Here is a 16,652-nt window from a genome sequence, read left to right as displayed (position 1 = left end):
TAATGTATATAAAGCAGATACTTTGAGGGGACTTTCATTCATTCCTCCTCACCACTATGAGCTGAATAAAGAGCATGAAATCACTTTGCGACTCTGAGTATATTTCAACTTCCCCAAAATAAATGTCCTGAATATAGCACGTTAGAGAGCACGCTAGTCCAAAACACTTTGTATGCAGCAGCTTTTAGTTCTGTATTCTCCCTTCTGGTCCAGGAGCTGCCCACCCCTGGGGACTCCCAATTTAATACTAATTCAATTAAAGCTTGAATTAAGTTCAAGCTGTGTGTGACTTCAGTCTTTTTTTATCTTGATCTCTGGAAAAGCAAGACTGTCTCCTTGTCTTCCACTCTGCAGTCCTACCCATAGCCAGCAGACTTCCATCTTAAATCTCATCTGAGTCTGACAGTTACCTTGGCAATGTGGTGTGGTTGATTAATCTCAGAGAACAACATTTTAATTCCCACTATAGCAAGGGCCACAGCAGCGTCACTTAAACAAAAATAAATGCTAAATGAAAATACCACCATCTTTTCCTGAGGTCTAGTGCAAGTTAAGGAGGAAGTAAGTTATGTTGTTTCCCTGAGTCCTAGTGGAAAGGAAATGTGATTAATTCAGCATTGTTGTTGTTTTAAGTATACATCTGGATACTAACTCTCACCTCAGTGATGGTTCACTTCAATCCCTCTCCAGCAGACCAAAATGCATATTTTTGCCCTCATAATTTACCTTGAGGGCAGGAGTGGATCATTTAACACAGACTCGAGTCCATCTTTCAGTAAACGTGAATTAATAACAGTGATTTTATCTTGTAAGTTGAGTTACTCGCCAAAGCTTGCTGATCTGAAATGAGGGGCCTGGTTCACTTTGTGTGAAATTGTTTGAAATATTATTCCACGTAAGCCTGATCTTGAGTACAGATAAAGCTTCGCTTTGGATGCCTGAGGCCTGATCAGAGACACTGTAGGGTTTAACACATTGTGCATTTGACCTCAGAGGCTTTAGAGAACAGCAAACCACTAATGGGGGGGGGGGGGCGGGAAGGTCCCTCTTAAAATAGAACTATTTATCTTAAAGATTTAATGCCTATCTGCTAGGCTGACTTCTTTGGCTTTGTCAAACCTCTGTTGTAGAATTCAAAATGTTTTAAACGTGGCAATAATCCAGTTCTCCATTATTTTGTAGTGGTCTCTCCTCCTGCTGCAAGAACTTAAATCTTCCAGTCTTTGATGCTGACAAAATTGATATAGACTTTGTTTAAAACTGTAGCTTCCGAATGACATCCTTTGCCCCCCGCATCCCCGCACAACTTCTAAGCTTAGTAAAGTGTTTTTATCCCCTTCCCCTCTTCCACCTGGAATACTCTGTTAAGAAAAACTGACAATTTGCAGGTCAGTTATTCCGCAGTGTTGGGTGAAGTGATTTGTCTGCCTACGGCAGGGGAAGCTTTTCACAGTAGAGGGAGAAATGTTATCACTGGCTGCCAAAAAAAAAAAAAAAAGCTGCCGTTGGAGGCAGATGAACAGCAGCAAGGCCAAAAGTCGGTAATCCTGCACATACAGGATACATTTCAAGCACATCCAAAGGAAATTATTTCCCCTATAATTCTGGGCTCTTTAGTTTGCCCCTTGCAAACGGTTCTCAGAAAACCTGCAACAGACTAGCTATCGCCTGGGACCATCACTAGACAGTGATACCTCTAGATCTGAATGGGATCTGTTCCGGAGCCCCGTTCGCATCTAGAAGCGAACGTAACCAGCGACGGCATGTCTGCACATGTGCGCGTCGCTTTTCACCGTTTTTGCACATACGCGTGAAGTCATTCTGAGCGTCTGCACATGTGCAAGCGGCGAAACCCGGAAGTAATGCGCTCCGTTACCTCCGGGTTGCCGTGGAGCGCAACTCGAACATGCTCATCCCAAAGCACATTCAACCCGAGGTATGACTGTACAGTGGTGTCTCGCAAGACGAAATTAATCCGTTCCGTGAGGCTCTTCGTATAGCGGTTTTTTCGTCTTGCGAAGCAAGCTCATTGACAGCTTAGCGGATTAGTGCTATTAGCGGTTTAGCGGCTTTTAGCGATCAGCTGTTAAGCGGCTTATCAGTGGATCAGCTGATAAGCAGCTTAGTGGCTTAGGAAAAGGGGGGGGAGGGGAAAAAAAACACAGGAACTCACAAGACATTTTCGTCTTGCGAAGCAAGCCCATAGGGAAATTCGTTTTGCGAAGCACCTCCAAAATGGAAAACCCTTTCGTCTAGTGGGTTTTCCGTCTTGCGAGGCGTTCGTCTTGCGGGGCACCACAAGTCATACCTCATGTTACGTTTGCTTCATGTTACATTTTTTCAGGTTGCTTCCCACGGCGACCTGGAAGTACTGGAAAGGGTTACTTCCAGGTTTTGCCGCATGCGCAGGCGGTGCTAAATCACGCTTCGCGCATGCACACAAGTGCCAAATTGCATCGCGCACCTGCGCAGGTACGGCGCTTCAGGTTGGAGGCTTTTCACGTTGCAAACGGGCCTCCGGAATGGATCCCATTCGCAACCAGAGGTACCACTGTACACCTTTAGGCGCCAGGCAAAAATGTACCTTTTCAACCATGCCTTTGCCTGACTTGATCTACATCCTATCCCCTGTTTAAAAATGCTGGCTCTTTTGGGGTTGTTGTTTTATTGAGTTGCTAGTTTTGTTTTGATTTTATGTATTTTATATTTTATGTGAACCGCCCCGAGACCTTCAGGTATAGAGCGGTATGGAACTTATATATTATATAGATAGATAGATAGATAGATAGATAGATAGATAGATAGATATATATTCCAGGGATTCTGTCCACTATGCCTGATAATGTTCTGAGAAAACACCACATCAATATTGGTTGTCTCAAAGAATCATAGAATTGGGACCCCGAAGGATCATATAGTCCAATGCAGGACTATCAACTCAAACTCTGCACCGTTTGGAATCACCAGCTGATTCCTAACAGATCTGACAACTTAATTAATTTGGCAGCATCCCTCCAGCTGTCTGTGTGTCCCCATGAAGTCTCACTTTCACATCTGCCCTTGTATTATTATTTTAAAAAAGAAAGAAAAAGAAAACATGAAATACTTTGGACTTGAGAATAAATCATAAAATGTAGCCCTGGCTGATCCTGTGTATTCCTAGCTTTAAATACACATTTGTGGCAGCTGACATTTCACTGGTAACATTACACTGACCGGTTCATTTGCTGACAGCTAAAATGGGTTCAGGGTTCAGATTTTTTTTTGGGGGGGGGAGGGTTTGCAATTAAAAGATTTCAATATAATCCTCCTTTGGAAACTTTTAAGAACTTTTGAGATCATTTTGAAGGTAAGTGGGTATTGTATGGAGCCGACTCTAAAGAACGCATAGCTGCATAATCCCCTTTTTGAAATACGATAATTTGTATTGTGGGAAACATAAAACTTTTGTAGATCTGAGACTGGACTGCTCTTGGACTCAAGGGGGAAAATGGTATCTGTCTTTATTTCAGATATTGGGACAGTTTTGAAAGTAGTTTCTATCCCTAAAGAGACCTGGCATGATTTGGAGGAAGTTTTGCTGGAAGAAATGACAGTCTTTCGGGTGAGTGTGATTGAAATGTTGGTTATCTGTTTTCGCTCTCCTGCTGCTGCTGCCGCCCCCGCCACCCCCTGCAGGCAGTTGCAGAGACAGGGTTTATTATGGAAGAGTCCAGCAAACCTTTCTAATTAGCTTCTCAATTAGAGATTCAGGCACTAGTCAAAATAAACCTCAGAGCTTTCAGTGCCAGTTGTGAGCTAATAGCAAAAATTATATTGCTGACTCTCCTCCCCCCTCCCCCTCCCCCCCCCCCCCCCGTTCACTGGGCCGCTAAAACCAATAGATATGACTGTTTGCAATTTACAGTGAAAACCATCTGTAACATTTGAAGGTTTTGCTGCCTGTCTTCTCCCCAGAAAAATATACAGAATTAATTCTACATCTGGGCATATGACATGAAGACAAAGGCGTAGTGAAAAGTCTGTTATCTGACATTGAGGGTTTCTCTGACATGACAATTAAGAATAATTTTGAAGAAGTACACAATGTAGGCAAAAGTTGGCATGGTTTTAGGAGCTGATTTCCAATGCATGTTTTTGTTTAAATGGATTTTGATCTCGTGCCATCCTGGGGAGTATGAAGAAAATGAGAAGATAAAGCTGAGATTGAGTTGTATTGCTGATTAATCAACTTGATTCAATAAACATTTTGATCAGTTAAAAACTTGTCCCATAGTCAGTCAGGCAGATTTTTTAAAAATGCGTTACTTTAATGTAAGAATTTACAAATTATCTTGGAAGTGGGATTCCACATCTCTCCTACGCAGCGAGGGATGCCTTTTTAAAGATGATTCCAACTGCAACATATGGAAGCATTGTCTAGAAACAAAGGGAATTGTTTGTTTTTCTTGCTCAATGGTAGATCACAGGGATGCAAGGGCCTCAGGGGTGATGCCTGGATCCCTTGACTGGATCCCCAGAGAGCCACAGCCAGTCGCTGCAGATGCTTCTGACCTAGATGGACCAAGCGTTTGAGAGCTTCCTGTCTTTCATCAGAATTCTTGTTTATTTATCTGCAAATTGTTGTAAATTTAATTAAGTAATTGTCAGTGTTAAAATTTAACAGGCTAAGATTTTAAAAAAGAAAGAAAATGACAGCCCTGTTCTGATTCACAAATCCTCTCAGGCTGTCCCATGTCAAGCTTTTCCTTCTGCTAGAAGCAGCATCCTACAAAGCGAGACTTCTTGGTTTCCACCCATCCCAACACTTGCTTGCTTTGCCTTATGAATAGGCACCATGTTATTTTGGCCATGTGTTCTAGGACTGTTTGCATACAACGTTCTGGGCTTTACACTGGAAGTGCAACCTGTGTGTGAATGAGTCACTGACTCAATGAAGTGTGCCTCATTGTCAGGCTCTGAACCCCTGGTTTTGAACAAGAAATAAATCTCAAGGAATGAGATGAAATCACAAGAGTAGCTGGTGGCCTGTGGTTGTTTTCTCTGTTGCCTGCAGCAAATCAGCTACTTATATTCTAAAGTAGTCTAGGGACCTGGCCATTGCATGAGCTTCTACAAATGAAACAAAACGAATGCCATGCTCTGTTAAGCCAAAAATTAAAGAGACAAGCTAAGAGCTTAATTTCTAAAAGGAGAGGTGCTTTGTCTCGCTTTCTGGAACAAATCATGTCTTCTGTCCTGGAAGGTTTTTGCCTTACATTTCAGATGCCTAGAGGTAGGCTATGGTGACTCAGATGGGGGGGGGGAGAGAGAGAGAGTGAGAGAGAGAACCATTGTATCACATTTTCCAGCCTTGAAAAAATGGTTTCCAACTTTTGGTTTGGAGTCCCACCACCTGTGCATGGAGCTGTGACTAGTAGTTGACCCATGCAAGTCTGGAGCTCAGCCAGAGCAGTATCTGATCAATCAGAAACAGAGGCTGGCAGAATCTGGCGAGGTGAGTCCTTAGCCAAAAAAACGGGTGGACTCAGTGATGGAACTGTCAGCAAAAACATCTTTGACAGCTGACATTGAGGCTGAAACTCCACCCTTAGTGGCGGTTGCACATGTGGGCAGGAGGACGGGTGCTTAGCTACCTCCTTGTCTGCTGCTTTCCGCTTGTCCCAAGCTACTTCCAAAGTCCAAAGTGGCTTAGCAGTCAGGAGAGAAGGTGGTAGGAGAAAGACAGGCTTGGCAAAGGCGCTATTTGGCGTGGCAGTGCAGATTTGCCCTTGGTTTGCCCTTGAAGGGCAAAACGAAAAGGTAGGAAGAGGAGACCACCAGAAACCGTTAGAAGGAGGCATTGCAATTCCTTTGCTCCCTTGCTGCGTTGAACATCCTGGTGTGAGGGTGCCTGGGGATGCAGACACCTCAACATTCAGCATGACCCTAAGAGCTCCTTATCAGCTGCCATAAAATACTGTTGAAATTATTTTCCTTGCAGGTGCAGCTGGAGTTTGAAGGGGGGTTGGTTAATGCGCCAAAGGAATCAAGTCCTAGGTAGAAATCTGATACGAAGTTTCAATGCAACCCATCACTTTTGAGTTTTCACATATCCCTGGGGTGGGTGGATCTAATTTTATGTCACCAAAGAATGAATTTAACAGCCTGAATTGCAGAATGCCGAACACAACACTTTTCATTGACAGCTCCAGCCAAACTGAAGGCATTCCAGATGTATTGCACTGATAACAAATGCCTTTTTAACCTGATTTGTGCAGTGTCTCCCTGAACAGCTGAGCAAACATTTCGGCAAGGCCTGTAATTGATGCCTTCCAATACCAAGTTTAATAACCCATTTGCACTGGAGAGTCTGCATGCTTAGCATCTACTGAGCCATATCCAGTTCCCCATGGGCTCGCCGGGGTGAAGTTGAAAGCTTGAAGCAGGCTATGTCAGCGTACCTTGATAGAAACTGAACCCGTATGAGGAAACTATAAGAAAATAGAAAGGTCTACACTCCATAAGACAAATCTACACATATTCCTCAGTGTGGAATTTCTACCAGAAATAGCAGCCCTGATCGGAGTTGTCCTCCTCTACATACCATTTTGGGACGCAGGTGGCGCTGTGGGTTAAAGCCTCAGCGCCTAGGACTTGCCGATCGAAAGGTCGGCGGTTCGAATCCCTGCGGCGGGGTGCGCTCCCGCTGCTCGGTCCCAGCGCCTGCCAACCTAGCAGTTCGAAAGCACCTCCGGGTGCAAGTAGATAAATAGGGACCGCTTACCAGCGGGAAGGTAAACGGCGTTTCCGTGTGCGACTCTGGCTCGCCAGAGCAGCGATGTCACGCTGGCCACGTGACCCGGAAGTGTCTCCGGACAGCGCTGGCCCCTGGCCTCTTAAGTGAGATGGGCGCACAACCCCAGAGTCTGTCAAGACTGGCCCGTATGGGCAGGGGTACCTTTACTTTACCTTTACATACCATTTTGCATATTTACTGGTATGGCGACATCATCATGATCAGCAGTTCCCTGTCCCCCTAGCAGTTGCCAATATTATGAAGCAAAGGAATCACACAGCAGTTGATAAACCCTGAAGAAGAGGGACCCTGGTTAGCTTCAGTTTGATGCTAAACCATGGTTAAAGGGGGATGATTCCCACTGAGAAAGGGATATAGGTGTGCATTCCTGAAGTTGGCTCCCAATTTGCAAACCGCTGTTTTTGGAGGGCTGCTATGACGCCTCCACTGGACCTTTGTAGAATGCATGCTTGATTAATCCTTGTGTTGAGTTTCAACATGCACAATTGCGCAGGCACAAATGCATTTGAATGCATCCATAGCAACAACGGCGTTTCAGCGTGAAAGTCAGTAAGAGCAATCCACAGCGAGGCACCCAGTTCTCATCGTCTTAAGGGAAGCAGCTATTTGAAGCATCTTTGCTATAACTGTAACTCTCTTTTCCAGGAACCCACAGCTATTTCAGCCATGAAGATTTCCACAAAGCAGGTACTGTACATGCAATCTTGAGACTCTTAAATATTTATTGGGTCCCATATTTCAGAGACCTTAACTTGCTTGCCTGAAAAGATATTGATGCCAGCTACCTCCCGTTCCTTTTCATAAATGTTTCTAGTTTCTTATGGAAATTCTGACAGACAAAGAAGAGAGAAAGTCTTTACGTGTGCTTCGCTAGCTATGAAGTGGAAATGAACTGCCTAATTGGTCTCTGAAACAAAGATCCTTGTTCCGAGCTCTAGAGATGTTGCATCTCCAGGAGTCACTGGCCGCAGGTCATGAGGGTCAAACCTCCTGTTCTCCAACATTCACACAATCACTACCGGGCCTCCTTCTCACCTGCTTCTTCCTCTATAACACCAACTAGAGGCTAATGAATGTTCAAAATTCACTTTTACAAAGACCCATTGATCACAATGGAAGTGTTCAGTGCAGGGGTCAGCAAACTTTTTAAGCAGGGGGCCAGTCCACTATCTCTCAGACCTTGTGGGGGGCCGGACTCTATTTTGGAGAGAGAAAAATGAACTAATTCCTATGCCCCACAAATAACCCAGGGGTGCATTTTAAATAAAAGCACACATTCTACTCATGTAAAAACACTCTGATTCCCGGACCGTCCATGGGCCGGATTGAGAAGGCGATTGGGCCGGATCCTCCCCCCGGGCCTTAGTTTGCCTACCGATGAACTAGGGGCGAATGAATGTGCAAGATTCACTTTTACAAAGACCCATTGATCACAATGGAAGTTTTCAGTGTATAGCGACTGCTTTATACAAAGTGGGAGTTGTCATGCTATCAATGTCAAGCAATTGCTACCCATCTGGAACCACCATGAGCTGGTGATTTCCAGGATGCAGGAAGCCAGCCTGGCTTGTGTTTTAACATGCTAAATTCAGGGGTCCCTTGTTTGGCACAGTTTTAACTCCCTCAGCCTTGACTGAGTCTTACTTCGATTAGACTCAGGAATATAGGGGGATGTGGCCCTGCACAAATGCATGACAGTACTTTGGCGCTCAGAATTTGGGAGGCACTTCAGGGATGATGAAGGGAAGACATGAAAGAGGAGCCATTCTGGCAAAGGAACCCAGAGGGCTTGGTTCCCATAGCACACTTTAGCACCTTACACCATAGCTGTCAACCGTCCCTTTTTTTGCGGGAAATTCCCTTATTCCATTTCCCGCTGCTTCCTGCTGCTATCCCAGATTGTTAGATATCCCATAGACTGTCCCCTGGACAGGTGAGACTGCTGATCCCTTATTTTCGAGGCTCCCTAGGACAGGTAAGGCTGCTGATCCCTTAATTTTGAGGCTGCTGATCCCTTATTTTCAAATCTGAAAGTTGACAGCTATGGCTTGCACCACCCTACATCCTTGAAGCAGCCTGAAGATGCAGAGTGAGGCCATTTTCTTTAGACCTTCTGCACCATGGGAAGATTGGCCTGCCTGTCTCTAAAGCTGCTCACCATGGAATCTGTTAGGGAGAAAATGTGAGAGTTCTCTTATCCATTAGATGAAGCTGCATTAAAATTGAGCCTTATTGGCCAAAGGCTCTGAGGAAGGGCCATAGCTTAGCTCTGCATGTTAAATCCCCAGCGTCTCCAGGGAGGTCCAGCAGACTCACTCGTGGACTGCTGGTCTGACTTTGTACAGGGCTGTTTTTATAATGTAGAGTTACATATCGGAATTAGGCTTCTTTTGCTGCTGGAGGCATTGTACTGAGTCTCTAACGTAAATAAGGAGCATCACGCTTGGGCACAGGATCTTCTTACAACAACTAGAGTAATGGTGGCTGAAACGGATACATTTTGTAAAAATGAAACTTGTGAGACAGACTTCGATAGGTATTTGGAAACCTTTTTTGTGTGATTTCTGGACCATATTGAGGCAAGCGGCAGATACACCACAAGCCAAGCCATGTTCTATTTATGTAACTTTTCTAAATTTATAACAAATCTTTCAGATGCATATGTTTGGTATTCTTTTTAAAGATATGAAAACAGATGTGTATCCATCAGCCACTGATATAGCTTTCGATGAGAAAGGGGTAAAGCCATCTCAATAGTCAGAATTCTGGGCAGTCCAGCTAGGAACCCCATTGAGTACTGGAAACTGGCCTAAAATGAATGAGTTTGACATGAAATATTTTGTTTGGGGCCACTTCCCTCGCACAGTTTATCACCTAAAACAACAAGGGGTAGGGGGAGATTTAAAAGAATGTGCTATTATAGAGAAAACTATTTTCAAAACAAAGCTGTCAAGTTATATATATATATATATATTCATATGGTACCAGAATGCTCTGCTTTTGATTATTTTTACAAGTACATTCTTTTTAAAGGAGCAGATTACACTGTATAATGAACCATGCATTTAAGCACAACTTCTCGATCAAAGGCCCCTTTATGTATTCAGGAGCAGGAGGGATTACAATTCTCCCTGATCCCTCGGAAAACAAATTTACAATATTAAAAGTTTTCTCTAGCTAAGTTATTCACATAAAGTGAAGCCTATAAAGTGTTGTTGTAGCCCCGAGTGAAGGGAGGAGGAAAAAAAAAACAATACACGTAGGTGATGCACTATGACAAGCTTCTGGCATTGATTGCATCTTTGAATTAGAGGCGTTTTTGAGAGCATGTTGATTCCTGATTCTTGAGCACTCCCAGCTTTAGATATTTAATGCATTGTTCTTTGTGAACTCGGGGCTTTTCATGGAGTGACGTGATGAACTTTATGTCCCGTGCAGAGCAAAAGATAACAATCAAAGCAGCCTCCCCAAACTCATCCCTTGGCTGCCTCCATCCCCACTGAAGCAAACAGAGGAGCTTGTGCCGTCAGATGCTCTGTGGGAGCAGAGGGGCAGTTGCAGACCTCCAGAGTCGAGGCCGCGTGTTTTTCTCCAGGTTTTTCTGCTTAATCAAGTGGTGGCAGAAGACTCTTGTTAGTTAACCTTCCAAATGGATCAAGTTCATGAAACGCTTGATGCTTTTGTGATAGTTCAGGTACAACAACAAAGGGCCTTCCCGTGCAGGAGGAACCTTAATTTGTCAGGCTGGAGGTGGTGTTCAGGATTCAGTTGACCTGGAAGGGAGGGTGGGCAGATAGGCAGGTGTGGACTATGGAAATGTGGAGTGGGAGCTGGTATGTACAGGAATCCACATCCCCATGTTCAGCTGCATGATGTAATGTTCAAAAAGGTCCTTGCAGCACTTTAGGCACAGCTGGAAATTATGACTCTCCCTATGGGAGATTCCTTTTTAAAGATAGATGGATTCTGGTCTGTATCAAATTTGCATATATTTGTTCCTAAAAGTCCATTCCATCCTGTTTCCATATTTATCTGCAACTTACCCTTTTTTTTATTTAAAAAATGCATGCAAAATCCTATTTGATTTTTTAAAAGACTGTTTAAATACAGTTGTAATTACATATCCTATTGCAGTATGCATATTGAAATAATTTTATCTTAATGGATGCATTTCTAAATATGTTTTATCCTAAAACGTTTTGAGCCAAGAATTGTGGTCCACACATTAGTCTGGGAAGAGTGAGGCAGGTCGGTCCACACTGGAATCCACACAAATGGAATTTCTTAACCAATTTGATCCTTAACACAGAGAAGAAGCAAGAGTCGAATGACTCTGAATTTTAGAACTTGTGCGGCATGTTGAAAGTGCTAAAAGTGCTGAGAGATAAATGAAGGAGATTCTTCTTGAACGAAACAGGTTTACTTACCATGTCTCTCTCTCTCTCTCTCTCTCTCTCTCTCTCTCTCTCTCTCTCTCTCCTGCCACAAACAGCAACAGCTCTACATTGGCTCAGCTGTTGGAGTTTCACAGCTTCCCTTGCACCGCTGCGATGTGTATGGTAAAGCATGTGCAGAGTGCTGCCTTGCTAGGGACCCATACTGCGCCTGGGATGGTGCCTCGTGCTCTCGTTACTTTCCCACCGCTAAGAGGTAAGGCTGGATTTGAGTGTCTCCTTCAAGGTCCTCACCTGATTCCCTAAGTGACGGTTTCTTTTTATATATATATATAAACTTTTATTGAAGATTTTTTTTTTAAACAAAAACAAAACAGAAAGAAAAACAAAAAAGACAATTAACATCTTGTAATAACCATATTTTCTTCACTTTTTGGACTTCCTCACATCTCTCGCTCCTGCGTTCCAAAGTTATACAATTTTAATCAGCAATTTATCACCTTGTTTCCATTCTTATTCTATAGATTACCAATGTTATGTCCCTAACTTCTTAAGTGACGGTTTCAAGCAGTAGTGGGCACCATGGTGGGGCAGCAGCGCACACCTGACTGTCAGCCACCTGCATTGCTGTGGGGTGTGTGTGGCATGGCATGAGGCAAATGCACTGGTGGAGCCAATCCATCAGGCTTTCCACCTGACCACCACTTAGCCCTGTGACCAGCAGTCAGGTGAGTGCTGCTGCCCCATCTTCCACTACTGGTTTCAAGTGATACCTGGGTTCTGCTTAGACCCTTGGTTCCAAAACTTTCCCCCTGCGGACCACATGAAAATTGCCAAAAAAACCCATGGCAGATTGCTTCATGATTTTTCAGCCCATTGTAGCAGTGTGCTGTGCTAAGTGCTGTATGATTCTTAGTTCTATTTTTAATTGTTGTTTATATATTTTATATTTTGTTGCACTACAACAGGAATTCCGCAAAAGAATGCATAGAAATAAGCAACACAGTGAACATGCAATTCATAATCAATATAAATATTCAGTGTGCATCTTCAGCCACTGATCCCTGGACACATTATGAACCACCACAATTTGGGAACTCCTGGCTTAGACTGTGGCCACATTCAGGTGTTCACCTGAACACAAGAAGGCTTCACCTGGGAATGGAGGCAGGGGGGCACATTGAAATCTTGTGCCAATGAGTCTGGCTGCTCTGGCTCCACTTCTGGTCTTTGCATGTTTAGCACAAAGGTCTGAAGACATTTTTCTGAGCATGCTCTATTGGACACCGGGGAGCCCTGTCTACTCAGGGTTCCAGATCACTTAGAAACCATCTTCAGGCCTAAGCATACAACTATCTGGAGAGGAGTCTGTGCACCTGAGGACATTGGACCAATCCCCTCATGCAAGTCCCTGAGAATTTCCAGAGATAAAGCCTTCCTGTGCTGAAGCAAATTCCTGAACACACCATTCATGGTGGCATCTGTCTGTCTTGAGAGACAATTGAGAAGTCCGCCTTTGGAGGTGAAGTCAAACCATTGGGAGGTTGCAGCACCTGATGTGTCAGTAGAGACCAATATGGGAGAGACATGTTTTGTTGCAGTTTGTCTGTTCATATTGAGCCTACAAATGACCTTAGATTAGCAGGTTTCCTAATTAGTATAATTTTTCCCCATATTTGTGCATAGGACTAGATCCATGGGTATAACCCTAGCTCACTGATGTAAAAAGACACTCAGCTACGTTTGTAAAAAGACATTCAGCTACGTTTCAGCAGCAAACCTGCTGAAAGCAACGGGCCTAAGTTGGCCATGTCTATGAATTTCAGTGGGTCTAAGTAGTACTTAGACTGAATACAGCCTAATATATCTTTTAGATTTTGACTAAATCCAAAGAAGCTTCACTGAATACAACAGATGCCAGGGGTGGAAAATGTGAGGGGTTTTTTCTGGCTCCTTGACTTCTGCTTCCGTGATGAGCTTCCATCATTGTTCAGACACCTAATCCTCTTTTCTCTCCCCCACAACCCACTTGCCTGACTTCTTCTTCCTTCGCTGTTTCTTTTCTTCTCCAAGCGAAGTGTTCAGCCTCTTCACAACATCTTTGTTTGCCCTGTTCTTTCTTCTGCTCAAAAGCATCTCTTCTCCATGGGTTGAACAGGGAGTTTTTTGCCACTACTGTTTTGATACAAAGGAAGTGGACAAAGCAAACACAGACATAGTTCTCCTTTCTACAGAGCAGATTTTCTTTTTGAAAAGGTACAAAACATTATTAAAGCAAAGAAAGAGAGATCCAGTAAGTGGTTTGGTATTGCTTAAAGACATGATGATATGAGTTGTAATAATAATTTTGGTACCGATTCAAGCCACTAACTGGTTTTTAACCTAGTGTTCTAACCAAGACTTATAATTCATCCTATTCTGTGGCAAGCATTGCTTTAGATTTTTTAACCCAAGCACCTGAGGTTTACTTAAATTCTGACTCTAGTCATCAGTACTTCATTGTTCTACATCACCAAACTGGTGGCCAATCCATACTGAATAACTATTAACTCATACCTTTCATGTGCTTTTTTCCCCTCTCCCATAGAATCCCTGGGAAGTGCCATTTGTTAAGGGTGCTGGGAATTGTAGCTCTGCAAGGGGCAAACTACAGTTCCCAGGACACTTGAGGCATGTTCCCAGTCATCGGGAGGTTTAATTTGCACTGTGTTTACTTAATTTTAAAAAAAGATTTTGTTGCCATCAGAACTAGTGGAGTTTTGGTTACCAAGAAGAGGGAATAACCATTTGAGGGAGTGGATTTTCCCTGGGCCAGGGGTTAGCTACCCCTAGCCTGGATACCTCTGAATGTCTGTTGATGAAATGAAATAATCTAAAGAAACCGAGTTAGAGAAATCTTGGCTGATCTCACTTTCTCTGAGAAGATGCCCATTTGAGATTGGGCTGCATACATGCAACACACTGAAAGCGCATTTGAAGCATATTATTTACCTCAAAGAATTGTGTGCTTGTCATTTGTTACAGGTTGCTAGGAGGTGTAACTCTGAGAGGGGGAAGCGGCAGTGCCCAGAATTACTGGAGGGAAGGAATGTGTTTTGAATGTGCTTTAATGGCATGGTGTGCACATGGCCGTACTCTAGATTGAAGGAAGCCATGGGTCCCTGGTGCGCACGCCGAACTCTCCTGAATCCAACTGCCTGCATCTCAGACACTTAATTTAGTTGTAATCAATACCCCTCAGGGCCTTGGCTACTGCAGCAACAATGCTCACTTGGGTTGGAATTATTGACTTCTGAATGCGAACACTGTCAGAAAATGGTTTGGATTGTTGTTCACAAAAGGAATGGATCATTTCCTTCAAGCATCCATATCTCAGGGTGACATCTCTCTCTGAATATAACTAATAATGTCCCTAGCGTTTTCTGCTTTGACCCCTTTGCTTTCCTGACAGAGGCATCCAGCAGGAGAAACCTCCCCAAATTGTTTTTAAGCCAAGAAAATCTTCACCAGCTCAGTTTCTGTGGGTCAGGCTGCCCTTCTAAAGTATTCCCTCCCTTTTTTGTTGTTGTTTAGTCGTTTAGTTGTGTCCGATTCTTCGTGACCCCCTGGACCAGAGCACGCCAGGCACTCCTGTCTTCCACTGCCTCCCGCAGTTTAGTCAAACTCATGCTGGTAGCTTCGAGAACACTGTCCAACCATCTTGTCCTCTGTCGTCCCCTTCTCCTTCTGCCCTCCATCTTTCCCAACATTAGGGTCTTTTCCAGGGAGTCTTCTCTTCTCATGAGGTGGCCAAATATTGGAGCCTTAGCTTCAGGATCTGTCCTTCCAGTGAGCACTCAGGGCTGATTTCCTTCAGAATGGATAGGTTTGATCTTCTTGCAGTCCATGGGACTCTCAAGAGTCTCCTCCAACACCAGAATTCAAAAGCATCAATTCTTTGGCGATCAGCCTTCTTTATGGTCCAGCTTTCACTTCCATACATCACTACTGGGAAAACCATAGCTTTAACTATACGGACCTTTGTTGACAAGGTGATGTCTCTGCTTTTAAGATGTTGTCTAGGTTTGTCATTGTTTTTATATACATTTAAAAATACAGTGAATGAATGCAATAGAGATTTACTGGTTTCTCTAATATGTTTCATTTAGACGCACTAGACGACAAGATATCCGAAATGGTGACCCTCTGACTCACTGCTCTGACTTACAGCATCATGGTAAGACGGTTGATCATTACGTGATCCTTACTCAGCCAAAGGAAAGGGTCGGGAATGGAGCCACAGAGCAAATCTATTCCTCTAGGAAAACAAGCATAACCGCCTCCAATGTATGCTTACTTGGAAGTCTAGCCCGCTGAGTTCAAAAGGGTTTACTCTCAAGCAGTGCTTTTTTCTGGGGGGACGCAGGGGTATGCATACCCCTAAACATTTTGTGAATCTTTGTACTTTTCTCCATTTACTGTATTTATTTTTCCCGATCTGAACTATAAAATGGTGATTTTCTTGAGTCAAATTGGAGTACCCGGTGCCGGATTTACGTATAAGCTAAACAAGTTATATCTTAGGGCCCCACTCTGTTGGGGCCCAAAAAAAATTTAAAGGGGGAAAAACTGGATGTACATTTCCAAAATATAAGATAAAAAACAAATAAAATAAAACCTACTTACAGCAACAGTGGCAAATGGCTTTAGAGACCTATTAGGTCCATAAACTACCATATAGCATATATTCAACACAAAAATCAGCAACAATTTGTTGTTGATAAAGGACAGCTGGACATATAAAGGGCCCCATTACTTTCAGTAGCTTAGGGCCTCATCAAACCTAAATCTGGCCCTGAGAGTACCCATAAACATTTTTTTAGGGAAAAAAAAAAGCCCTGCTCTTGAGTAAATGTGTGTACAGTGTGTGCAGTGCTTTGATTGCGATGGCTGCACTGCAGGGGGCTGGATTAGATGACCCTCAGGGTCCCTTCCAAGTCTAGAATTCTATGATTCTATGATATACTTCTGTAGGAATAACTCCTATTGAATATGAATAATTTGCTTCTGAGTAGACACACTTACCAGTACTATTGTGCTGTAAGTAAGTGTAAGTGCCCTAATTTATACCTTACTAAATTTTTGCTCATTCATTTTACTAATAACCTCCCCCCCCCCCGCAAGCTTTCCTCTAATACATGCAATTTTGTACATATCTTTTGGTTAATAAATGCAAACTGGATGGGGTTGCATTACAATGTGGAGAAATGGTTTATGTTTATTTGGAGTAAGTCCATTCAGTTGCTGCAGTTCTATGCATATCTGGGAATATGCCCCACTGAATTCAGTGGGACTTACTTCCAAGTAAACATGCTGGTTGTGGGCCTCTGCATTATTCAGTTGCCTTAGTTATAGGCCAATAGTACAAAAATCTTGTAATTTGTTAAAGTAGTATAACCACAGTATTGTAGCCCCAAAGC

General features: G+C 43.4%; 1 protein-coding gene across 1 annotated transcript in view; it reads left to right on the top strand.

Annotated features, from left to right (window-relative positions):
• The window catches only part of SEMA3A (semaphorin 3A), a 190,841-nt gene that overhangs the window by 163,522 nt on the left and 10,667 nt on the right, over positions 1 to 16,652 (top strand). The window contains exons 12-15 of the mRNA XM_079975176.1: positions 3,513 to 3,604; positions 7,445 to 7,486; positions 11,292 to 11,449; positions 15,342 to 15,409. Coding sequence (XP_079831302.1) covers positions 3,513 to 3,604; positions 7,445 to 7,486; positions 11,292 to 11,449; positions 15,342 to 15,409 — 360 coding nt within the window. The remainder of the gene's footprint in view (positions 1 to 3,512; positions 3,605 to 7,444; positions 7,487 to 11,291; positions 11,450 to 15,341; positions 15,410 to 16,652) is intronic.

Source organism: Podarcis cretensis, assembly GCF_951804945.1.
Source record: "Podarcis cretensis genome assembly, chromosome: 5".
Classification (NCBI taxonomy): Eukaryota; Metazoa; Chordata; class Lepidosauria; order Squamata; family Lacertidae; genus Podarcis; species Podarcis cretensis.
This window is presented reverse-complemented; position numbering and strand designations above follow the sequence as displayed.